The sequence below is a fragment of the Aspergillus brasiliensis genome, assembly GCF_001889945.1.
Source record: "Aspergillus brasiliensis CBS 101740 unplaced genomic scaffold ASPBRscaffold_9, whole genome shotgun sequence".
Classification (NCBI taxonomy): domain Eukaryota; kingdom Fungi; phylum Ascomycota; class Eurotiomycetes; order Eurotiales; family Aspergillaceae; genus Aspergillus; species Aspergillus brasiliensis.
In genome coordinates, this window is record NW_027137450.1 from 585,213 (window position 1) to 610,755 (window position 25,543).

The 25,543-nt window shown below is 50.0% G+C and overlaps 7 protein-coding genes across 7 annotated transcripts; 4 read left to right on the top strand and 3 right to left on the bottom strand.

Annotated features, from left to right (window-relative positions):
- Positions 1–765: 765 nt before the first annotated feature.
- Positions 766–1,970, bottom strand: ASPBRDRAFT_56718 (uncharacterized protein; the record flags this gene model as incomplete). Its single annotated transcript, XM_067627612.1, has 2 exons — positions 766–1,655; positions 1,706–1,970. 2 exons carry the CDS (start codon positions 1,968–1,970, stop codon positions 766–768), a joined length of 1,155 nt encoding a protein of 384 aa, XP_067477209.1.
- A 2,051-nt stretch (positions 1,971–4,021) lies between these two features.
- On the top strand, positions 4,022–5,698 carry ASPBRDRAFT_130400 (glycoside hydrolase family 32 protein; the record flags this gene model as incomplete). The annotated part of the gene is made up of 2 exons (XM_067618224.1): positions 4,022–4,414; positions 4,475–5,698. 2 exons carry the CDS (start codon positions 4,022–4,024, stop codon positions 5,696–5,698), a joined length of 1,617 nt encoding a protein of 538 aa, XP_067477210.1.
- Positions 5,699–5,749: 51 nt separating this feature from the next.
- ASPBRDRAFT_678440 (lactate 2-monooxygenase) lies at positions 5,750–7,815 on the top strand. The gene is made up of 4 exons (XM_067628963.1): positions 5,750–6,245; positions 6,331–6,352; positions 6,415–7,057; positions 7,110–7,815. The coding sequence occupies exons 1-4, from the start codon at positions 6,037–6,039 to the stop codon at positions 7,445–7,447; spliced, it is 1,212 nt and encodes a 403-aa protein (XP_067477211.1). The 5' UTR covers positions 5,750–6,036; the 3' UTR covers positions 7,448–7,815.
- A 182-nt stretch (positions 7,816–7,997) lies between these two features.
- Positions 7,998–11,459, top strand: ASPBRDRAFT_31852 (lipase family protein; the record flags this gene model as incomplete). Its single annotated transcript, XM_067622943.1, has 2 exons — positions 7,998–8,357; positions 8,415–11,459. 2 exons carry the CDS (start codon positions 7,998–8,000, stop codon positions 11,457–11,459), a joined length of 3,405 nt encoding a protein of 1,134 aa, XP_067477212.1.
- Positions 11,460–12,227: 768 nt separating this feature from the next.
- On the bottom strand, positions 12,228–12,621 carry ASPBRDRAFT_129564 (uncharacterized protein; the record flags this gene model as incomplete). Its single annotated transcript, XM_067618151.1, has 2 exons — positions 12,228–12,413; positions 12,508–12,621. 2 exons carry the CDS (start codon positions 12,619–12,621, stop codon positions 12,228–12,230), a joined length of 300 nt encoding a protein of 99 aa, XP_067477213.1.
- Positions 12,622–12,823: 202 nt separating this feature from the next.
- ASPBRDRAFT_647418 (DNA repair ATPase SMC5) lies at positions 12,824–16,497 on the top strand. The gene is made up of 5 exons (XM_067628491.1): positions 12,824–14,189; positions 14,244–15,155; positions 15,205–16,092; positions 16,152–16,404; positions 16,456–16,497. Exons 1-4 carry the CDS (start codon positions 13,047–13,049, stop codon positions 16,230–16,232), a joined length of 3,024 nt encoding a protein of 1,007 aa, XP_067477214.1. The 5' UTR covers positions 12,824–13,046; the 3' UTR covers positions 16,233–16,404; positions 16,456–16,497.
- A 2,683-nt stretch (positions 16,498–19,180) lies between these two features.
- ASPBRDRAFT_45296 (C2H2-type zinc finger protein) lies at positions 19,181–20,768 on the bottom strand. Its single transcript, XM_067625365.1, has 2 exons — positions 20,073–20,768; positions 19,181–20,000 (listed from the first exon to the last, which is right to left on the bottom strand). Exons 1-2 carry the CDS (start codon positions 20,332–20,334, stop codon positions 19,285–19,287), a joined length of 978 nt encoding a protein of 325 aa, XP_067477215.1. The 5' UTR covers positions 20,335–20,768; the 3' UTR covers positions 19,181–19,284.
- Between the last annotated feature and the right edge of the window lie 4,775 nt (positions 20,769–25,543).

The following is a 25,543-nucleotide window of genomic DNA, read 5'->3' on the forward strand; positions in this document are numbered from 1 at the left end:
GCCAAGAGACACAACATGTACAAACTCGGGAATGGATACTTTGGCTGACCACAATGGAAGTGAGGGGTGAATGATTGAAGCAGAAAGTCGTGGCGATTTGGTGGGTGGCCAAGGTTCGCCAAGGTTCCAGCCCGGCTGGTTTTGACTTTAGTCAACCCACAACCTTCCTGGAATACGATCAAAATCAAATGGTTCGAAATCCAAGCAATATGATAGAATCTTGCTCGCCACGAAAGACCGGTTCCGGGGGTTCATCGTTGTTAGCTACTGAAACTTTGCGGATATAGCTCCGCTGGTGCACTCATCTGGATGCAGACCATAGTAAAAACAAGACACAGAGATGACAAGAAACTATATTGTGTGTAAACACAGCAGCACAATAGAGCGGATTTACTCAATAGCCAAATATAGAGAAGTAAGATGGGAATATGCTTAAGTGCAGACAGTAAACCACGAAACTAGCCCACCAGGTTGTGGGCCAGAAAAGCAGTGACTGACTTCACAATGATATGATCGAATATAAGTTATCAGTTCATTGTGGAGGAGCTCTTATTGATCCTGTGCGTTCATTGAGGAACCATCAAGTGATTGCTGTCTTTTTGGATCGGAATGGATAGCGAGTAGGGAAGCCACCACCGGAGGCAGGGTTCAGGAAGAGTCGACACCTTCTTCGCGACTGTGCAAAAGCTGACAGACATGCAGTCTCAAACTTACGTACACCCCGCTTGACAATTGGAAGAGATAGGGAGGGCGCTTTGGATTCTGCTAGGCGTTTTCCAAATAAAACCAAAGCCTTCTTGCATCTTCCTCAGTTGACTCTTCGGCCTCTTTCTCAATGTATAGCTGGAAGAGCTCGGCATGTCTTGCCTGAGCCTTTTCGAAGTCAAGCTGGGGGGAAATCCAACCTTCATCATCTGTCTGCAGCAATTCCTGCGTGTAGCCTTTGAGTGTCTGCCAATCCTTGTACCGAGCAAGCTCCATTTTGTGTTTCCAAACAGTTTTACTTGTGGTATGATAAGGACATTGCTCAACAATGCCCATTTCGTTCCAGTTTTCAGCGATCTGAGTGAGGCAATCACGGAGGGGAACTATCCCATCTTTGGTCGTGTTCTCTGCGAATGTAAATAGATACCTGATAGCAGAGTCAACTTGAGTCATAGCTAAGTACGATGGAATGTGGCTTTTGATCAGTGCTGCTTCGTAACATTTTGAAAGTAACGCTTGGTTTCTCTCGGTGATGGCAAAGGCCCTTTCGTCTGCATCCATGTCTTCGAAGTTCGAAGGCAATTGAGGCTTGACCGCTCCACTCTCATAGCCGTCAGGCGGGGCAAGGAAAGGGGGCCACTGAATCTGCATAAAAGCAGGCATAATCGAGGTGAATTGCCAATCTATGATATTGACAATAGCTGTCGGGTCCTGTTCAGAGACATATATATTGCCCATGTGAAGATCTTTATGCCATAGTGTGGGCTTGGCAAACCGTTGTAATGGTGGAAATTGGCCCAAATGTAGTATTATCTCCCTAGCCTTTTTGAGGATGTGGAAGTGTTCTGATCTGATGCCGAAATGGGGTGTACGAGGGGCAAGCGACGAACGTTGTAAGTGCGCAAGACCCCGATCGACCAATTCAAGACCAACGTCTGTAAGTCTCTTCCCTAGAATGCAGTTTTAGCATGACGCTTTTTATGGCAGACTGCTAGCCTACATGGACCTGCGTGATCCTCCCCACCCGGCTGTGGAAACCACGACGCATCATATGCCGGGCCAACACAATAGTCGTCGCCCATTGGAACAACTCGGTTTGAGTTGCGGGGGCCTGAATGTCGAAAGTACAAGTTTCCATAGGCTGGGAACTCCATCTCCGCCAGCTGGCTTTCATGCCGGACCAGGCATTGAACAAGCCTGAACTGTTGCAGCTGATTCATTTCGCCCCATACATCGACCAACTGTCTCCCACGGGCCTTTTCCATCAAGATATACTCGGACCCAACAGGGTTCGAGGCATCAGAGCTCCACTCGAGTATCTTGCACACTGGAACGGAGGTATGAGATCTCACTGGCAGAATGCAATCAGCAGGTCCAATCTTGGGAGCGAAGGGAATGGGCATTACCGTATTCCAAGATGGCTGCTTCGGACGCAGTGCTATGTCGCGGGGGTACAATATTAGAACATGGTAGCTTCGCAATAACTTCCTTTCCATTCTCTGCGGTCATTAACAAGACCTTGCTGAATCCACCCTCCATCTTTTCGATCTTAGAAATAGGCGAAGAAACATGGGGCAACGCCGAAACAAGGGCACAAAGAGCATCCAGATTAAATTTAGCATATCGTTTTGACGTCTCATGCTTCTCATTGACCAGAAACCGACCATTTGTGTATTCGAACAGTTGCTCGCGCCGGATAGGCTCTCCTAAACATAGCGATGGCCATCAGACCAAACTTTTGGTAGGGATCCAGCTGGAGCATACCACGACACATCAGAGAGAGGCTTCTAGACACGGACTTTGACGCAAAAAAGGCAGTCTTCAAGGACCTTAGCCGTATCTTATGCATGGCGTACCAACAGGAGAACAGACATAAATTCATGAGAGCACCGTCGTTCAATGGTTGGGTGGTACGCGACGCCCTTCCGGCACGGCGAATGCCCCTTTCGCCGACTCCCTTTAGATGCACCCCGGTCATATGTGCCCCAGGCACCCACATAGGACCACTGTCATATAGTACACACTCGACGTGTGCGACTTCACAATCAACATCCCGACTTCATTCCAACCCCCACACCAGTATCAACAGGGGTAACCGATTGGGGTTCATGGAAAAGCAATCATCCCATCACAAGCACCCCATAATTCCGCCAGTGGAGCCGTGAGAGACTTTGGGCCGTTTAGCCAACTAATTCTCGGTGACCAGGTGCCAACACTGTGCGCGATATTTGGTACCCTTTCTTGGTCTAACCATCTACTGCAGGTTTAGTGCCGTTCATTATGGGTACTGGGGTAATAATTGACTCAAGCGCAATCAAATTCTCTCATACGACGAGCAATGTCTTTACCGACAAGTCGTTGTATAGCGCCGAAGAATAACGGAAGACCCTTTATCCATTTTCACGCTCAAGAACCTGCTATGGTTGAGTAGAGTGCATTTTTTGCATGTCCATTCCAGTCGTCTTAGCTAAGCAACTACATATCAACTGATGGAGGTAATTGAGAAAGTGCTTTGATTGCTGACCACAGAAGGACTGCAACCCGCCACGAGACCCCTCGTACAACTGCCTCCCCGAATAACCGAACAGCAACTAGTTCATGCAAGGGTCTTCGCTTGAATGTTCTCAGTTCGGCAATACCTACACCAGCTTACTCTGCTGGCTCCGATTGGACTTGACCAACGCTGTCCCCGACGTTTCTCCGCACTCGGCAAAGCCCCGCAGTCCGGGGCCAATTGAAGATATTGCGGACTGGGAACCAGCGGTATACCGGTCTTATACTCCGTACTATCTAGACAGTTTCACCGAGCCAAGATTGGAATTTCACCGAGGAAGCATGGCCTAGTGGGCCGATATTCTTGGTCGTATTCGTTTAATCTCCGGGTGCGGTCCGTGTCTGTGTCTGTGCAATTGTCAACAACACCCCACGCGGGGAATTGATGCGATCATCCTTGTATGACACTCCCCGGATTTGTGAGATGCAGCCGAGGCCGATTGCACAAGTACAATCGAAGCCAGTCAGACAGAGACAGCACGTATGTGGACGTAAAAGGGTGATGAAGTTCAAGGGACAGGAGCAAACAAATGCGGGTTTACAACAGATACTATGGGCCAGATAATACTAGATGAGGTATTAAATCCCAGCTCGGTGTGTAAATGTAGAAGGTTTGTATAGCTGCAAACGTTATTGCAGGACCCCACTCGGTTGGACGACAGACTCGGAGTCCACTGGCTCACATATAAATTCGGCCATCCAATGTCTCTACTGTCTGCAGAGACCATCTTCATTCACAGCGCGAATTCTCATAAGATCAGCAATGGCTCCTCTCCCAAAGGCCCTTACTCTTTGTATGTTGGCAGGCATCACACATGCCTTCAGCTATGACCAGCCTTACCGTGGTCAATACCATTTTTCACCCCAGAAGAACTGGATGAACGACCCCAATGGCCTCCTATATCATGATGGAACCTACCATCTGTTCTTCCAGTACAACCCTGGCGGTATTGAGTGGGGCAACATATCATGGGGCCATGCTACCAGTCAGGATCTCACCCATTGGGAGGAGCAGCCCGTTGCCCTTCTGGCCCGAGGATACGGCGGCACCGTGGAAGAGATGTACTTTAGCGGAAGTGCTGTTGCCGATGTCAACAACACGAGTGGCTTTGGGAAGGACGGCAAGATACCCCTAGTTGCCATGTATACTTCCTATGTACCTACCCCAGTACTGAGCCTTTCCCTGGAGTGCATACCGCTAACAGTTATTGCATAGTACCCCGTTGCGCAGACCTTGCCGAGTGGTCAAACCATCCAAGAAGACCAGCAATCACAGTCCATCGCCTATAGTCTTGACGACGGTTTGACATGGACGACATACGATGCCGCCAACCCTGTCATCCCCAACCCTCCCCAGCCCTATCAAGATCAATACCAGAACTTTCGAGACCCCTTCGTATTCTGGCACGACGAGTCCCAGAAATGGGTCGTCGTTACGAGTATAGCTGAGCTGCACAAGCTCGCAATCTATACATCTGACAACCTCAAAGACTGGGAGCTTGTGAGCGAATTCGGCCCTTACAACGCGCAAGGTGGCGTGTGGGAGTGTCCCGGGCTTGTCAAGCTGCCCCTTGACGGGGGAAGTTCCACGAAATGGGTCATCACGAGCGGACTGAACCCCGGTGGACCGCCGGGCACCGTCGGCTCCGGGACCCAGTACTTCGTGGGCGAGTTCAACGGGACCACATTCACGCCTGACGCCGACACGGTATACCCAGGAAACTCCACGGCCAACTGGATGGACTGGGGTCCGGACTTCTATGCCGCGGCTGGCTACAATGGTCTCTCAATTAACGATCACGTCCACATCGGCTGGATGAACAACTGGCAGTATGGTGCAAACATCCCCACCTACCCCTGGCGCAGCGCCATGGCCATTCCTCGCCATCTGGCGTTGAAGACCATCGGCAACAAAACTACCCTAGTTCAACAACCCCAGGAAGCGTGGTCTTCCATCTCGAGCAAGCGTCCGGTCTACTCACACACTTACAAAAACGTCCCGGAAGGCTCTACTAAGTCAACCACGACTGGAGAGACATTCAGGGTAGATCTGAGCTTCTCGGCTACTACCTCGACGGCCTCGACATTTTCTATCGCCCTCCGAGCCTCCGCCAATTTCACCGAGCAAACCCTTGTTGGCTACGACTTTGTCAACAAGCAAATCTTCCTTGACCGTACCAAGTCAGGGGACGTGTCATTCGATGAGACATTCGCGAGCGTCTATCGTGGACCTCTGGCGCCGGATAGCACTGGCGTGGTGAAGTTAAGTATCTTTGTCGATAGGTCCAGCGTCGAGGTGTTTGGCGGCCAGGGCGAGACCACCCTGACGGCTCAGATCTTCCCAAGCACTGATGCGGTTCATGCCCGCCTGGTGTCTACTGGTGGAGCTACGGAGGACGTTAGCGTTGACATCTACAAAGTTACTTCGACATGGAATTGATGTATGTCTTCTACCTACATGTGGCAGCGTGTGTGTGGTTTCGATCTGCTTGAGTTTTAGCAGTAGATATCTACACAAAATCGAATAAACACCTCCATTTGGTCAACAAAGTGAAAGAATACTCCGTAGAATGCCAGTGGATATGACGTCACCAACAGTGCACCGTAAGGGGTAAGGATCAGGATCCCGAGGCATGGTTGTTGGTTCACGTGCCGGCTGCATAAGGTACAACTCTATCCGTGAGGGGGCGGATTGGAGATTACTCTCTGCTGTCAGCATCTGTTCGTTGTTCAAGTAAATTGATTGTGAAGCAATATCATCTAATTTTCACACGCAATATGTCGAAAAACTACGGTGACTATCAGTTTGAGATCTATGGCCGAGGGGCATTGACAGGCGTTCTGCCGAATGTCTCTACCGACTCTCGCTTACTTGAAGAACAGGCAAAGAAGGCCTTGGGGTCTCGTAGCTTCAACTATGTGGCTGGTGGTGCTGGAGAGAAAGCTACGATGGATAGCAATCGGCTGGCTTTTCGACAATGGAAACTGTGAGTTGATCGATTCGTTTCCGTCGCGAGATTGTTACGTAGTAATCAGGAGACTGACACGCATGCCGCTTGATTGTATGAAAAGAATCCCTAGGATGCTGAAGCCGGTTAGTAGGGGCCAGTCAGTTCCTCCAAGTCCCAGCGCTGACCGATGATTGTGTCCACGTAGATGAATGATCAGAACCTTGGGGTAAACCTGTTCGGCCAGCACTATCCAACTCCTCTACTCATGGCGCCAGTCGGCGTCCAGTCTATCTTCCATGACGATAAGGAGACTGGCCTTGCAGAAGCTTGCGGGAATGTCGGCATCCCGTATATCCTCAGCACCGCGAGTAGCAGCTCGATTGAGGAAGTCGCACAAGCAAATGGAGACGGTAAAAGATGGTTCCAACTTTACTGGCCGCAGGACGATGATATCACGTTGTCACTGTTAAAACGTGCCAAAGACAATGGGTTTTCCGTCCTGGTAGTCACGCTAGACACTTGGACGCTAGCTTGGCGACCAGCGGACCTGGACAAGGCCTACATTCCGTTCATACGGGGCGTCGGCAACAAACTCGGTTTCACGGATCCCGTGTTCCGTGCAAAGTTTGAGAAAGAGACCGGTTCAACAGTGGAGGAGGATATCGTGGGGGCATCCAAATCATGGATTTCCCAGATATCCTCTGGCCAGCCGCAGGCATGGGAGAAAGTTGCATTTTTGCGAAAGAATTGGGATGGTCCACTTGTACTCAAAGGCATTCAGCATGTGGATGATGCGAAGCTTGCCCTTGAGGCGGGGTGTGACGGTATCGTCGTTTCAAACCATGGAGGTATGTGGTAGTCGCTCTCCCGCGAAGATACTCTCAATTGACGTGTATACAGGTCGACAAGTGGATGGTGCGATCGGCTCACTGGAAGTCCTCCCCGAGATAGTCGATGCCGTTAGTGGCAAAATGACAGTCCTTTTTGATTCAGGAGTTCGCACGGGAGCAGACATCACCAAAGCGCTTTGTTTGGGAGCGGATGCCATCTTGGTTGGCAGGCCGGTGATCTATGGGTTGGCCATCGATGGAAAGAACGGGGCTGAAGCCGTGATGAAGGGATTGCTGGCTGATCTCTGGCAGACCATGAGTCTGTCCGGGATATGTACCGTGGCAGAGTGCAACCGGGACAAGATTAGAAAGGTTGTGTATCCTGGAGATGGGAAGGCTATGTTGTGACATGTAGCATGTTATTGGCCGGCAACATTTAAATGCCCAATTCAGGGATAGATCTGATGACGCAGTTTGGGGGAGGAATGAGGGGAAAACTGGAGCCTGTGGGGTAGCACCATATCTTGAAACTTGTTCGCTTGCTCCGCAATAATGAAATCGCGTTGCGAAGGAACAACTACCAGTGTCTGCCATGAGTTCGTGTAGTGGGTGGATATTTGCCCGACGATGAAGCCGACGACCCAAAATTTTGTTGGGGCGATCCCGCAAAATCACATGCCGGTTCTCAACCGCTGCCCCTAATGAGTGCTTTGTTATTCGTCGCCACCGGCTGCTGATCTACAGTTCTGTCTGCCGGTCAACCACTGCATGAACCAGTCTTCGACTGCAACGTTCAACCGCTGATCTGGTCAGGCATCTCTTATCGACCATCAGTATTCTTCGAAGCTGTACCTGCACCTCTGGTTTTTGTCTCTGACCCGAGACCAGTGCCTCATGGCTGCACAACATCCGCCTAATGGAAAACAAGACAGTCTCAACCAATACCTGAGGCCCCGAGATGTCTAGAATTCTTGGCTTCGGGAGGGCGAAGAAGAAGGATGTCGAAGAACAAACTCAAGTAGATGTCTTTCGTGACGATGGCGCCGCTCATGTTCCTGCCACTTCGGGCTTACCTCTTCTTCCGCGCCCTCTGGCGTCCATGGTGTCGTTCATGACCCAGTCGACTTCGCTCTCTCTTCGCCTGGGGTCATTTGTTGGAGGCCTTGCGCTCGATAGTGCGAAAGCGACAACGTTGACAGGTCTCGAACTCAGTAGAGCCATGATCGAAGGCATACTGACTCGGGCTGGGCGTGATGTCGCCATCAGCACCCGCGGAGAGCATGGAAAGGCAGAAGCAGAGTCGCTACTAGAACGAAGCGTGAGTTCTCGCCTGGATACTAACGTTGCATTCTCTTAACGCTAACTCGGAACTTAGTTGGCCGTTCTGCACAAGACAGTCACGTCTGCCTCATTCTTTGCAGCTGCGTCATTCCATCTTTCGTCAACCACGCTCTCTTCTGCTGCCAACATGTCTCAATCCCTTTTGTCTACCCTCGACGCTATCCTTGGCTCTACAGAGTCGTCGAGGGCGATTGCTGCCATCATTACTCTCATTAGGAGGGAATTCAGGAGTCCGCATGCCGACCTTGGTGCTGACAAGATTGGCGTGGGCGATCTCCTCATTGGCTGTGTTGGATTCGCACTCCTGCAGCGCTGGGGAAGGACAAATACGCAAAGACACCTCCGCGCAAACAACGGGGAAGAAACAGTCTGGGATGTTGTTATTCTGGATAATGGGCTGAGAGCAGACGTTGTCGGTTCACATCAACTAGAAATGGCGACTATTTCATATGATCAGCCACACGACAATATGAACCGCTCGTCGTTTATATCGCCTGGAAATGATGAAGAAGTATTCGATGCTGTACGGAGACCTGCGAGCACAGTCGATCCCGATGAGGTCCCATACCTCTCGCTCCCCCCCGGAGATCAACATCAAGTGTCAGATGAAGACATTCGCTTACACATTATGAAGCAACTTCCCGAGGGCTGCCGTGCGTCTATCAAGACGGACCTGGTCACAGCACGTACGATTACAGTTGAAGTTTACGACGACGCCACCGCAGAAATTTCCCCACCGCCAGGCACAATGATAGTCAAGGAGACCTTCGGTGATGAGCTCGATCATAGACACACAAGCGGGTCACAGGTTCCTAAGCATACTGTGGTGTTCCGAACAGCTTTCAATAGTACCCGAAGCTCCTATGTCAGATCTTCTTGCAGGCCCGATACGGCAGTGAACCATTTTGACAACGGCATGGAGGACCCAAGCGAACACCACTCACTGGAGGATACTGGGGATGAGATACTGAATGTCGACAACTCATTACATGGCGTGCTTTGCGCAGACAGGCACGTGGGTGTTGAGCCCAGTATAAGGAAACCCCAACTCACCTCCCCGAAGAAGCAAGCAAACAAACCGTCTAAAGACTCTTATGAGAAAGCTTCGCTGTCTAAACTGACGCCGAAGACGAAGCCTATAAATTCGAACAAAAATAATGCTGGTAAGTTCTCCGGGGCGGTTGTCGAAAAGTCAAAGACGCCTTCGTCGGAGAACCTACCTCAGCGCGGCAAACTACCAAAACATTCCAGTCCCACGAAGAAGCTCGACAGCTCGTCGGTACCACACAACCGCGGGTCTTCAGCATCTGTAGCAAATAGAGGCTTACCGAGGATACCGTTGCAAGGACACCGAGTGAAATCCGCCCCGACTCCCACATCATGCCCATCGCACGATACGAAGCAAGGAAGGAATTCCAGGACGGATAACTACATGATACATGAGAAGACCAATGAGTCATTCATGACACAAACGGATGCTTATACTCGACAGTCACTGGACTTACGACCGGGAACACCTACTCCAAGGAGGACTCACGTACGTAGCAGCAGCTCCATGTCCTTGACTAGGTCAGAAAGCGATGTGGCGATATCCTTGAACGACGATTCTCGACCTGGATCACCTGTATTCTACCGGCAGTCTGGTTCATTCTCCCCAAGTCTATATTCGTTAGCAACCGCGGGCTCTGAAACATCCCTCATCTTGGCTCACCGTGCGCGGAAAAGTGCATACGACGACATAGAGACAATTCGTGCGCTCAACCGGGACGGAACCGTCCCGGGCATTTTTCCGGAAAAGCACTTTGTGCACAACATCAGACGTTTCTGCCGCTTCTCTTCAGCTTCTTATGGTTCGAGCGCACTCAAAGTTATGGGTATCCCACGGACCACCCAGGTTCTTCCTTACCAGGAGTCATACAGTCCTGAGCATAGCGAGTTCTCGGACCATGCAGGCCTACCGGCTTCTACAATCTTATTATCATCCTATGTGGACCCTGCAGGTGGGACTAATGCTGCTGGGGAGACAGAGAGTGGATTCCCTCTAGTCCATTACCTTTTTGTAGACCATGAGTCCAAAGCGGTAGTCCTTACCCTGAGAGGGACATGGGGCTTTGAAGATATCCTGACAGATATGACGTGCGACTATGATGACCTTGACTGGCAGGGGAGAAGTTGGAAAGTCCACAAGGGCATGCATGCCTCTGCAAAACGGTTATTAATGGGTGGAAGCAGCAGAGTCATGATTACAATTCGGGCAGCCCTGGAGGAATTCCCGGATTATGGTGTGGTGTTCTGCGGTCACTCACTGGGTGGGGGCGTCGCTGCACTCCTAGCAACAATGATCTCCGAGCCAAATACCGATGGTTCTGGGACATCGTTCACCACTACCTCCTACCAGTCTGCAAAAGGGAACTTACGTCTGACCGGAGGCAATGAGGGTAACAACAGCGCTGCCCTTTCCCTTCCTCCTGGAAGACCAATACATGTCTATGCGTACGGTCCTCCCTCAACTATGTCCCCCTTCTTGCGCCGCGCAACACGCGGCTTGATAACAACAGTCGTCAATGGTCAAGATGTGGTGCCTAGTCTTTCACTAGGCATTTTGCATGATATGCATACGGCGTCCCTAGCGTTCAAAAGTGACGTCTCCAATGCCAAGTCTCATGTACGGTTCCGCGTCTGGGAAGGCTTGAGGCAGAGTATAGTCAACAAATTCTACGTCAATGAACCGCCTATCCTTACGCACGCCGGGAACGACGTTGGGGAAGACGCCTGGGCCTGGGATACTTTGAAGATGCTCAGAGACGAAATGCGTGCACCAAAGCTAATGCCGCCGGGAGAGGTGTTCGTGGTTGAGACGATGCGTGTCCTCCAGCGGAATGCTTTTACAGCGGATATGGATAAGGATGGCTACCCATTGCTAGGTCGGCCCGCAACAAGAGTGCAATTGAAGTTTATCCGAGATGCTGAAGCATTATTCGGAGAACTCAAGTTTGGCTCGGGCATGTTCAGCGATCACAACCCAGCGAGATATGAAGCCAGTCTCGCTGCTCTTGCGCGAGGTATTTTGGATAGTTGATATATTCGCTTGAAACTTTGCTTTTCTGGTTTACCGGTCTATCTATTGGTGTATATATTGGACTTTAGCGCGATTTATTGGCACTCGGAATGAGATATAGTATAGATTCATAGATTTCTGTCAGATTTGTTTACCCTACTCCTGACCTGTTGCGCCAGTGCATCATTTGTAGCATTCATAATCCCTGTTTAGCACTCATGGTACTGGGTTTGTTACTTCGTAGACGGTAGAAAGATTATACCGCTTGTACAAACCCTCCATACGGCCATTGGGCGACTTCGCATACATCCAGCAATTGGTGTACAAGCAACCAAGCATACCACGAAAGATTTTTGCCGCGCACGAGATGGGCGATGGTGCGATATGACCCCTCTTCCCAGCCGAACTCGGCCGACTTGGGACAATCGCTCCTACACAACCCTGCGCGAAGCTTGTCGTCTACCGTCGCAAAGCGCACTGGGATATCAATCACGACGAAGCGGAGACTCACAATTACCTGCTCTCCGAATGCGAGTGTGTAGCCTTCAGAAGAGCGGGTACTCTCCCTTGGCTGGGAAGTGCTGGCGGGGTGCATTACCGACATAGCAGTGCCAACCAGCACAGAGAGATCAACGGCCGAAGAGGCTTTCTGACAAGCAGGCAGTGCAAAGTTTGCGTCCTCTACCACCATCACAATGAGCATCTTGAACGATATCATGACAGCCCGGGTTCATGGACCACCTACCTGTTGCTTTACTCCTGAACATTCCAGGGAATTCCGCCCCCTTGTTACCTATAGTTCGGTGGCTCTCTCTTCGGCCCGTCCATATTCTTCAGCTTCCTCTCCTCGATTTTCATATCCAAGTCGCGGAGCTGCTTCTCGACGAGCTCCTTCTTCGAGGCCAGATTCTGTCGCATGCTTCGGAGGCCGTCGATTCGGTCGTCAATGGTGACTTCTTGGGACTTTTGGGCTTGCTACATATCATCGCCGCTATATTAGCACAACCAATTCCCTATAGAACCAAGCAGAGTGTCAAGTATTTGCAAATGTATTGGTTAGGAATAGTACCTGAGTAACCTGTTGCCCGGTCTTAATGCCAGCACCATAAAGCGACCCAGCAATAGTAATGACCGTGACAGCGCCCGTAAGGACAATCCGGCGAACCTTCTGGTTCGAAGCCATGCTACCAAGATGAAAGAAGAAGAAACAAAAGGGAGCAACCACCCCAGACTTGGCCTTTCTCAAGATCGAAATAGAAACAAAGAAAGTTGCAAGCAACTCCGAAGCTCCGCGGCGGACCCATTGAAACTGCCACCCATCCCCGCCTAACCCAAAAGAGGTTAGATTGAGTGTTTTCCCTTTGTCCCGCCCATCGCGTCAAATCACGCGTGAGCCGCGTTTACTTCTTGGATTTGATATCCTTTATACTGCCTGCGGGGGGTGTTTCTTTATCTATTCATCTTATTGGGGTTTCATTCACCACCCCACTCGCTTGCATTGCCTTCTACCAGGCCCCCGTTCACCCTTCTCGAAGTTCGCTCTCCACCAATGTCGATGCGCTGGTGAACTGACGTGTATGCGTTGTTGCGCGACTCGAATTATTCAAGATGTCTTCTCGGGGGTCGATCCCTCGCCGACGACGTCGATCTGATGACAGCGATGGTGAAGATGGGGGTGGTGTCGGTGAGAGAGCGTCTTCTGGGCCGATGAGGGGTTCTCGGACATCGTCGCATCGCTCGGGCGATAGTAAACGGCTACGATTGAGTACTGAGAGTCCTGATGTGGGGGATCAAATGGTAGAGGTGCAGCGGGGAGTGGATGATCAGGACCCAGAGGATCAGGGGTCAGTGGAACTGGGTGACGGCCGAGAAGACGACCAAGACATTACGGATGAGGAGCTGCAAGAGAAAGTGGTGGAAGACGGACGGGGCAATGAGTCTGAAGGCTCCCGCAGTGATGGTCAGGTGGAAAGCGTTCTCAATCCCGCGGAAGCCAGAGCTATTGATGAAGGTGACACTGCGGAACCTGCGGAGACGGCAGTGTCGGAGTATAACGAGGATAGTCAGGACTCGGGCGACCGGGAAGATTCTACGAGCAGCCAGGACGAAGATACAGAGGGATCCGAGGAGACGACCGATGTCAATGACGAGTCCGCAAAGGATGGAACCTTGGACGATGGCGAGGCCCAAGCGGAGGCTGCAGAGGCGGTAGATTCACTGGATGATGTACCACAGGAAGAGAACGATGAGATTTCCGAAGAGTCTGAAAGCGTCGAAAATGATACTGAAGTCCGCCACCCTTCGAAGTCGGCCTCTGAGCATTCGAAGAAGAGTAGCACCAAAGCTACAACTCCAAAATCAGCAACAAGCCGAAATGGTTCGCAGAATGGAATCGCTCAGGAGGTTACTGAAGACGATCAAGAGAGCGACACTGCAGGATCAGAGAGCACAGAACATGACACGGATGAGTACGTCGCGTCGAACGCAGCCAAATCCGGGTCCAGCAAGAACCCTAGCACCATGTCTGCGGGGACGGAATCGACCTTATCGCAGAGCGGTCTGCTTAACGGAGGGCCGCAGGAAGCGTATAAGCCCGGCGCTATTGTGCGCATCAGGGTGACGGATTTCGTAACCTACACGTCTGCGGAATTCTTCCCTGGCCCCAAGCTGAATATGGTTATCGGTCCGAATGGTACTGGAAAGAGTACCCTTGTCTGTGCGATATGTCTAGGTTTAGGATGGGGCCCACAGGTACAGTAATCTCGTATATAGTATAGCACATGTTCTAACAGGTTTTTCATCTAGCATCTTGGACGTGCGAAAGACACCGGGGAGTTTGTCAAGCATGGCTGTAGGGAGGCCACTATTGAGATCGAGCTTGCTGGAAAGCCAGGCTCTCGTCACAACCCCATTGTTTCTAGAACAATCAAGCGCGACGGCAATAAAAGCACGTTCATGATCAACGGAAAACAAGCTTCCCGCTCCCAGGTGCTGAAGCTAGCACAATCATTTTCTATTCAGATTGATAATCTTTGTCAATTCCTTCCCCAGGATAAAGTCGCCGAGTTCGCAGCACTCACGCCGATTGAGTTACTCAATTCGACTCAAAGAGCCGCCGCTGGCGAGGAAATGATTGAGTGGCACGAGAACCTGAAGCGCTTGAGAGCAGAGCAGAAGAAGCTGCAAGCGGATAACCAAGGTGATCGTGATCTGTTGACAAATCTTGAGGATCGGCAAGAAATGCAAAGAGCCGATGTTGAGCGGATGCGCCAAAGGGCTCAGATTAAGAGGAAAATTGAGATGTTAGAGGTGGCCCGTCCTGTCCTGCAGTACAAGCAAGGACATGAGAGGTATAACAATATGAAAAATGAGGTCAAAAGAATCGAACGCGAACTGGCGCAATTGAAGGCAGACCTTGAACCTGCGTTAAGATCCGTCAATGCAAAGCAACAGTATTGCCTCCAAACGGACGAGGTGATCAAGTATAAAACGCGTCGTCTAGAGGAAGCCGAACGTGCGGCTTCCGACGCTGGCCGAACAATCGAACAACATGAGCGGGAGATAAAGGGTTTTGACGGTGAAATCGATGCCGAAAAAAAGAACGGGCAAAAGTATAGGCAAGAAGCGACGAACATCCAGCAAACGATAAACAAACTCACGCGTCAGTTGAATGAGAAACCGGATGACTTCGATGTGGAATGGTATAACGGGCAGATGGTAAGTGCTATCGGGTGATGCTGGCTATTCCTACTAATCCGTGGGACAGCGAGAAAAACGACGAGAGATCAGAGAAATTGAGGAGAAGGCAGTCCAGATCAAGAATGATCGACGACCACTTTTCGAAAGCTTGAATGCGAAAACCGATCAGATCAAGCAGGCGGAACGTCAGTTGCAGAACTTGGAATCCCAGGCTGGACAGCAAGAGAACAAGCTGGCCAGACTCTCCGCCGATTCTGTTCGCGCCTATCACTGGATCCAGCAAAACCAGGACAAGTTTGAGAAGGAAGTCTTCGGACCTCCAATGGTTACATGCTCAGTCAAAGACCCAAAGTACGCCGACGCTGTGGAGTCTTTCTTGCAGCGCACGGATTTCATGGCTTTCACAACACAAACTCGGAATGACTTCAGGACGTTGCAGAGGATTCTCTGCGGCGAACAGAAGTTGGCTGATATCAGTATCCGAACATGTTCCACGCCACTAGATAGACTTCAGCCTTCTGCAGCCGAGGCTGACGAATTTCGCGAGTTTGGATTCGAGTGCTGGGCAAAGGATTGTCTCAGTGGACCTGATCCAGTTCTGGCTATGCTCTGTAGCGAAAAGGGCCTCCACCAGATACCCATTAGTCGTGCAGACATGGCAGACAATGATTTCGAGCGCTTGAAAACGGGTCGCCTAAGTTCCTGGGTTTCTGGAAGGCTAAACTATGCGGTCATGCGGAGAAGGGAATACGACGCAGTTTCCTCCCGGCTTAGGCCTCTGAGGCCAGCCAGGGTCTGGACATCTCAACCAGTGGATGCATCAGAGAGACAAACAGTCACGCAGAAAATCCGTGCCTTGAAAAGCGAAGTCCAGGAGCTGCAAGAGCAGATAAACAGTGAAAAGGCCAGGCTTGAACAGCTTGGTCAGAAGCACACTGATCTCAAACAAGAGCTGGTATGTTGAGCTTATGCTGTTACAACTATTTACTGTGCTAACGTGGAGTCTTTGTGCAGAGCGAGCTCGACCGGGAGAAGGGAGAAAAACAGTCAGCCCTGACACAATTCAGGGCTATTCCGGAGAAACTACGTAGGTGACACGGTGCGCTCTTCCCAAATCGAGTATTCTGACACACCAATAGGCCAGCAGGAAGCGAGACAGAAAGACAACCAGAAAATGTTCGAGCGGATGAGAGCGAGAGTCGCCAAGTACCGTAGTGATCAAGATCAGGCGTCCCTCCGCAAGGCCGAGGCCGCCATTGAATATGCTGTAAGTTCACCAGGGTATGAATACATGAGTTTCGTTACTGATACAAGATAGAACGCTGTTGAAAACTTCCGAAAACTTCATGAGGAAATCATCAAGCTGAAAGTGCGGCATATCGAGGGTGTCTCAGACCTGGAAGTCCTGAAGGCTCGGAACGTCGAACACCGGCAGACGCTGGAAGCCAAGCATAATGAAATGAAGGAGGCGAATCAAGAGATCAAGAACATAGGTAAAACGGTCAAAAAGCTGCAAGAGGACGCCATGAAGGTTGCCACCCTCTCCCAACAACAGCCCGATCTGGCCGAGCTACTACACACTATCAAGGATCAGACAATGGAACAGCTCGAGGCCGACATTGACTCCGAGAAAGCTCGTCTCGAACTCACCCACGGCGGAAACAGCAACGTGATCAAGGAATTCGAAGAACGCGGCCGCCAGATCGACAAGCTGCGTGACAAACTCACCGACTTCCAGAAAAAGCTCGACGACTACAACCACGCCATCAATGAAATCCGCGGCCGGTGGGAACCCAAGCTTGACTCGATCATCAAGAGCATCAGCGACGCCTTCTCCGACTCGTTCGCTCGCATCGGCTGCGCCGGCCAAGTCACCCTTGACAAGGCCGAAGAGACTGGTCCGAACGGCGAACCAGGTGACAGCGACTTCGACCAATGGTCGATTCAGATCCACGTCAAGTTCCGTGAACACGAAAACCTTTCCCTGCTGGACTCGCACCGCCAGTCCGGTGGTGAACGCGCTGTCAGCACCATTTTCTACCTCATGGCCCTCCAATCCCTCTCCGCATCCCCCTTCCGCGTGGTCGACGAAATTAACCAGGGTATGGATCCCAGAAACGAGCGCATGGTCCACGGCCGTCTGGTCGATATAGCCTGCGCCCCGTCTGAAACCGGCGGCGGCGGCCAGTACTTCCTGATCACGCCCAAGCTGCTCAGCGGGTTGGCTTACAAGCCAGGCATGCGCGTCCTCTGCATCTACAGTGGCGAGCACATGCCCGAGGACTACAATACCATCGACTTCAAGACCGCCATTGCCAAGCGTAAGGCCGTGACAGCAGGGAGGAAAAGCATAGGACCTACTACCAATACAGGTAGCGTAAGCGTTCATGGCTGATGATGACGACCACAATGATGATGAGATTGCGATTACGGCCGTCAAGTGCTTATCCTTAACTCCTGACACCTTCCTTCACTCTTCGAATTCCTGCCTCTCTATCCTTCGGTTACCCTGTCTCTTCTTCTCTTCCTCTATTACATACTATCCGGAAATATTTCCCCTTTACTGGACAATTTCAATTGTTCCTTCCGATTTGGAATACTGCGTGTCTGTTTTTGGTTACGATCGTCATGATACCTTTCTTTTTTTTTTTTCCCTTTCGGGGTGGCTGCGTCGATTTGTTTCCTTTTCGTTTGGGAGAATAGGCAAATATTATTGATTGATTGATTGATTGATATGAAGATAGTTTTTAGTCAGTTAGCGAGCGGGAATTTGTTGATGGTGGTGCTGGTGGCGGTGGCGGTGGTGTTGATGGAATTATACGCAGGTTTCCATTTCCATTTTTACCACTGCAAGTATGGATGAGTACAATTAAGTATATAGAGTGCTTGCTTGAATTTGAGATTCTATATTAGATGACTGAATTACAGAAAAGTGTTCTTACATCATATTAGTATAATTTGGGATATGGACTGAATAGTTCATTCTTAGAATAAGGTCTTCTCGTTTAGATATCGGTATTGGTAATAATAATAGTGACGGAAGAATTGTAATGCGATCCGTAGTCTTAATCTTCTTCCATTACACGTTACATGTAGTTGATGACATGCTCGGTAGTAGGCAAGAAAGAAAGGAAGAAAGAAAGAAAGAGTTGGGAGAGTCAAGAGGGGAAGAATGCATAGAGATGGAAAGAAAGAGAATAGTCAGTTAGTCTAGGTAGGAGGAAAATACGATTTAGTCAAGTTTGACTGAGTGAAAATAAACCTGCGTCTTTTTCGCTTCGTATACCTTAATAGCGAAATGATGGTTAGGAAATATGTATTACCATGAGATAAGGTACAGGCGTAGATGTGCAGGCAAGATAGGTGGGTGTAAATTGAGAGGGGGAAAGGTATGTAAAAATGATAGCTACGCAGTGTCATCTATCTATGCTGTATTATGATCGTTATTTACGCGTCTTAGGTGGAAATAGGAAGCTTGATCATGATCTATGAATGCGAGCCTATGCTCTTGATTGGTTTTCTTCATATCAGAGTACAACAAAGCTGATATGCGTTTGTTATAATCGTATAGAGGAACATCTCTTGTTCACAAGGTCATGTCACATCATAACAAAGGAAATGAGATGACACAAGGAAAAATAGGAAAATAGAAAAAGGAAACAGAAGATATAGGAAACACAGAAAATAAGAAACAATTCAACCAGAGTTGAGACTCCGATAATCCCATGCCCAATGATTCTCCTCCCGACTCTGATGATGCTTTGCAGTTCCCAGACCGAAAACCAGCGACGCCTGCTCCTTTTCACATGGACAATAAAATATAAAAAAAGGGAAGAAGACATCCAAATATACACAGGTGGAAGTGAAGAAAGAAAAAGTGGGGAATACCCATCACAACACACCCAAGTCCCATGGATTCCCGGGTGCGTGAGGTTCAGAAGAAGTGAATATAAAACATGCACAAAAGGGTATCATTCAAAGAAGAAATCAGAGCAGATGGTCGCTGGGTTCAGGGAGGTTGGTTTGATGGAGTGGTATGGTACTTTTTTTTGGTTCGGCATAAATGCTCTTTGTTTTGATCGAGCTTTTGCTTGCCTTGACTGCCTTCAAGGCGCATCAAGGTGACCGGACACCCAGTGACGGTCCTTTATACCATGGCAGTCGCGACGGGCCGACCACTGTGGCAGCCACGCTCATGACGCTTCATGTTGCTGCGCACGCTGAAGGCCTTCCCACAACCAGCGTGGGTGCAGCGGAAGGGCTTCTCACCCGTGTGGCTGTGAGAGTGGATGCGGAGGCTGGAAGGTCTCGAGAAGGCCTTGTGGCAGGTGCGGCAGATGTAGCGATCATGGTTCTGCTGGTAGGGTGTGGTGCTGGAGGGGGGGAAGTAGTGGTGGTGTTGCCAGGCAGGGTTCACGGGAGAGATGATCTGTTGCGGTGCTGCTGGCGTCGGGAGAGGAGCGGCAGAAGTGGAGGGAGCCGTGCGCTGGTAGAACATGGCGGACGAGGCCGAAGGCTCAATGGGAGAGGAGTAGGAAGAGACGCTGGGAGCGGGAGAAGCGTAGGCAGCACCGGAGACGCTCTGCACGGAACCCTGGCTGGAGATGGACGACCGATCCGTGGGGCTAGGCAGAGCCATGGGCACTTGAGGGTAGGAGTCGGAGCGCTTGGGGGCAGCGACATCGCTGGCAGGAGAGATGGAGGAGGCGGGGGAGTGACCAGCGCTGTGGAAGCTAGAACCCGGGCGCAATGGGGGCGTGGGGGGCAGGGCGATTTGGGGGCCGTTGGCTTTGAGGTCATAAGTTTGCGACTGTTGGCGAGAATCCAGGTCGCGCTGCAGTGGAGGAGTCATTCTAGTACGCTCTGCAGAATCTAGTGTCAGCACTGACTCCTTCGGTCTTCTCCGAACAGCTTTCCAAGCATTGGGGGCCATACTCGCTGCATGCATGGATGCGCCATCTGCGCCCTCGAGCAAGGTAGAGATGGAGGGAAGAGAGCACTTGGGAGAGTGGTCCTCGACAGGCGGGGAGAGAGGAGGCTGCGGGGAGCGGGTGTAAGAGATCGGAACGGAGGGGAAGTATGAGTCCGAGGTGTGTTCGATGGAGCGCTTGTAGGAGGAGCTCATGGGAGGGCTATATGAGGCTCTCGACTTGATGGGATCGGGGCCCGGGTGGGAGATGAGGCTGGCGAGATCCATGTTGAGTGTTGTAGGTGGTGGTGGTAGTGGCGATAGTAGTAGTAGATAGGTTGAGGGAGGTTGAGGTGGAGAAGGGAAGAGGAGGGTGTATATGTAGGTATGTATATAAGGTTGGAGACTGAGTGGGAAAGAAGAGGTAGCTTATAGCAAGAAGGAGGCTGCCGAGGGAAGTTATATAAAAGCGAGTCTTGAGTCGAGAGGCAACGAAAGGATGGATCCAATGGAAATGGAGGCAAGGTACAAGTGGGGGTGGGTTTGATGATGGGAACAGGGGGGGAGGATGGAGGAGGATGTGAACGGGGTTTATAGAGGGGAAGAAGAAGCAGGAGACGATGATTGAGGGTTGTGGATAGTGGAGATATGCAAGTGGGGAGCAAGGTTGACAGGAAAGAAAAGAATAAAATAAAATAAAATAATAAAATATAAAATCACAGGAAATAAAATGTAAAATAAAAAATATCAGGAAAATAAAATAATAAAATAATATCAGGGAGGATCAATCGACAGGCGGTTTAATTATAGCTGCCCGCTGGGGGATTATACTCCGGCCGTAGTGGTTCAACCGACGGGTGGAGAGACCGAAGAGAAAAGACGGAAATAATGAAATAAAATAAAATAGAAAAAAACAAAAGAGGCAGCCAGACAAGACAGACAGACTCACAGACTCACAGAAATTAGACAGATTCAAAGGAGGGAAAGCGAGCGGATGAATCCGACGCAAATCGCTGGTCCCCAAATAATTACACTTTTTTTTCTCCTTCCCCCCGTCTGATGAGGATCTCGTCTAGTAGCAGGAGGGATGAACCTACTAACTTCCTTCTTCCTGCCACCCAGCCAGACAGGTACGATATCCTCCGTCCTGGCTGGATTATCCTCATATTATTTTTCTTTTTCTTGTTTTTCCCTTCCCTCCTGATACCAGCGGCGCCATGAATATTCCCGAGCCCGCAGTGGCCACATTTCTTTTTATTTTATTTTACTCGATTCGCTTCCACAAGGGCTGATACCTCCGTCCCAAAGCTTAATTAATGGGCAGTGGTCCCGGTACGGAGCACTACACGCGATGTCTTGCTCTTGGCGGGTAATTTACTTTTCCTTTTTGGAATTTTGATTTTTAATTTTCAGTTTCCATTTTCTTTTTTTGAATTTCCTGTCTTCTAATTTACCGCATTCGGTATTTCTGAGTTAATCATCCCTCCCTTCCCGAAAGAAGGAAATTAGAAAAATAAAATGGAAATGGAACGACCCAAGGAATCCCAGAAACACTTAGCCGGTATGATTTGCCATTAGCTCTGCTATACCTTTTAGGTAGGCTCAACGAGAGCTAAAACAACGTGCGCCGCCTCCACCATTCATTCCACACCCGGCTCTTCCCCCAGGCCACCTTAACCCTGGGAATAGTGGATGGTTTTTCCATGGAAGCTGATGAGCACGGAAGTAAGATAATGGCAGATCAAGCTGAGACTGGGTAAAAGAGACGAGATGAGAGACGGTCGATCATCTTCTTTCTTTCTACGAGTGCTATACATAGACAAAGGAGAATTTAGTAGTCGTGAAAGCATGACGACAGGAAATCCTCCACTTTGCTCTAGACCATTAAGCAGTAGTAGCAGCAGCAGCAACAAACATCACGAACATGACTCTTCAAAAAAGAAACTTACGAACAATGAGATCCCAACGGAGATCTACTCCTGAAAGAAGAGACGCAGCGGAAATAGAGAAGGGGGGTACGTAACTGCGTCGTACGAAGGGCACAACAACCTCACAGTAACTGACTCTGACTCTCACTCTCTCACACCCACACTTTCTCTCTTGCTCGCTCTCAGATCGGCCGATGGAGCCAAAGCCAACGGTACTTTCGGGGCTCGGCTACAGTAAGTCTGGCGCTAGTGCAGATCCACGGACACCTTTCCTTTCTCCATCATGCGTGTCCTTTAGGAATCAAATCAAAGATCATCCTTCATCATGGGAACGGAGCCGACCACCCCCCCCCCCCCCCCTAGTCTACTAGTCGACTGCCCTAAGCAAAGAAATGGAAGTCTCCGTCCAGTATTAGGATGGTAATCGAATCGAACTCTGGGCTGGACCTAGATACTTTACCATCTGGCTTGCACTTACGCCAGCAGCCGATCTTTTCTCTTCGGGGTGGAACCCCCCCCAAAGGCTCCGTCCTGGTTTTACCTGTCACAACGATCCCATGCCCCATAAACGGCTGATCGTTGCCGCACGATCACGCTGCTGCTGGCTGGCTGTTGCTCTGCTACTGCTGCTGCTTGCTTGCTTTGCTACTCGAGAACCTTGATCTCATGTGGTTCCAGCTTGCTTCCAACCAGCTTTCATGGTTGTCCACACACGCCGCCCCCCCTCCATCCTCCTCCTTCCCCCCCGTAGATCCTGTGCGTTCGGGGCCCTCGGTGGGCGAAACTCGCTGCCTAAGGTACCCCTCCCTCCTTCCCACTTGGCTGGTTCCCTCCCGGTACTTGTCCGTGACCTAAACTGGTCAAGACACCAACCCTGGTCCAGCATGGCTCAGATCATCGGTTTGAGGGGAAGAGGGGAAGAGTCAGACACACACACACATAGTAGACACTAGACAGAGAGAAAGAGCGCAAGAAAGAAGAGAAGGGATCCAATCTACTCCGTATTCCCAGATCTCAACCCTGGTTGGTCTCAGTTTCCATCTCCGTTCTTTCCGTATTCTAGCGGTCGATTAAACATCCCTTTCTGGAAAACAATCTGAAAAGGTGACCCTGAATTCCATTCCATCCCATCGTCTCCAAATTAATTCTTCTTACTACTCTATTCTATTTCTCCGGAGATCCTTTGGTACTGAGACAATGCGTGCGTGGTCTTGCAACACAGACCAGCACATAATAATAATAATAGAAATGGAAAGTTACTTTGATGGAAAAGACTCCGTTGATAGCGTCACTAGTCACCACATTCATACACACACGCCCCCTAGTTTTCCCCTAGACCACGGAGATGGGAATGGAGAAACGCCCATCGTGAGGGCCATGACTCGCTTGATGTCTGGGATGGGAAATGTCTCCGGGGATGGTCCAATCCCTTGGGGCCGGCCGGGGCTGACGGAGTCGCGGCACGATGCGCGGATGGCAGCTCGCTCTGCTGGTCTCTTGCTTGCTAAGCAAAAGGGGGGCTCTAAGCCCAAGAGAGCTTAGACCTGGGTCAATCCAAGAAAGGAATCTCTGAACGATCCTCAGGTTTAGTAGTACTCCGTAGTAGTCTAGCACACTCATCCTTTCGGTCGCTCGGGGGGCCAAGATGATCTATTCTCTATTTTCTTATTTCTTTTTACGGCGATGAGGAAAGCCGGAGATTATCATGGCAGTTGACAACCAACAAGAATAAAGCGATTTTTTCTTTTTTCTTCTTTTATTCTCAGAGGAAAAAAAGAAAAGAAAAGCAGAGGCAAAAGGATGCCGCTGACTAACTATTCCCGATTTGGCTAGATTGATCCGATCCGACCAACAAACAAACAGACGGAAGGAAGGGAAGCCCTTTCGGATGAATATTGTTATTGTACGATCATCTAGCCCCCCAGGGTTAGTTGTAACTATAGTATATACTATCAAGTAAAATGTAGATACAAATCTCGCTTTGCTCATTTTGGTGATACTTTTTCTTTCGTTTTTTTGTTTTTGCTTCTCCGGGGGGGCTGGTAAGACGTGTCGTCGGGCAGTGACCACTAGTGACCCTTTCTTTTTTTGTTTTGCAGAACGGAGAAAAACAGCCATCCAACGAGAATGACAGAAACCGGCAATGGAGATGGGGTAAAAAGTGCATCGTCCATGCAAGCGATAAACTGACTGGCCCAGGCGTAACTCAAGGGATCCAGGGAAAACCTCCCCTGATTGATCAACCATGCTGCGGATGCTGCATGGTGCATGCATTTTACGGTGACTGGTCCATGACGTCGACCAGAACTGGGGTTGTGCCTAAGTCATCACCAGTAGTAAAAGTATTCCTTTTGAGACAATTGACTTTTGTCTCAAAACCGGATCTTCTACCTGCACTTTTGCTTCTTTCTTTTCTCTGCCTGTCTTGTCTGTCATCCACATTCGGGCCGCATCAGTTTAGTTAGTTACTCTTTTTACTTAGTGGCAACTGCACAGCGCATCATCATCATCATAATCGTCATCATCATCACCACCACCACCAACCATGATCAAAAGAAGGCTGACTGACGAGGCTAACAATCACCGATATCAACTGCCGAAGTGGATATAGACTAGATGGCATTCCCTGCCAAAAGGTGTCCGCATTCCTGCTCTTCCATTGTGATCGACTGTCAGATCACGACGTCTGAAATGATTAGAAAAATAAAAGGAACCTAAACTAAGAAGCTTTCCGTACGGGCGGTCCCAAGTTCCAAAATAAGCATGGATAAACGAGACATTTCACAAGAGAGAGAAATATACTTTGATTCTCGGGAGGTCCTCAAGGGCCTCGTAGCCCGGAGAGAACGGGCGGGCGGGCGGGCGGGATGGGACACAAGCACACGAGAGAAAGAGAGAGAGATGTACCTCGGCCGGGAGAGCTACAAGACGAATCCCGAAAAGGGTTATGGAGACGAAGGGGGGGAACAAGAACGGACGGGCCTCAGACTTGACTTACTACTTGTGGTTTTAGTTGTTGATCATCCCGGTATTATTTCTGGGAACCGAGATCAGTCAGCAAGTTCATTCCGTCGGGTGAATTGCTCCCGGCTCACTGGCTGGCTGTTTTTATGTCATTAATCTGGTTTCACAAGAAAACCTCGTGGTAGTCAGTAAAGGGTAAGTAGATCTATTGTAGGTCCTGCCGAATAAAGCCTGAAAAAATGCAAATGAGTAAAAAAAAATAAATCAATAAATAAAAACATGTCTCCAAATTTGAGGCATTTCATCAGCAGAATCATCATCACCATCATCATCACCATCTAAACAGGCCCCATCCCTGTCCGCGTCTCAAGCCTCAGTCGGCCTTACGCTTACCTCTTTCTTGGTATTCTTCCGAACGAAACTGATCAGCACAAATCACCCTTAGCGGCGGACCACACCGCCCACACACCCGATTACCGGAAGCGTACCTGAGCGATGCCAACGCGAGCGCCCCCATCGCCCGAAACGGTAATGCTCCCGGCCGTAGTCCCAACATAGTTTAGCTCCCAATCTTGTAGCGAAGGGGAAACGCAACAATGGAATGG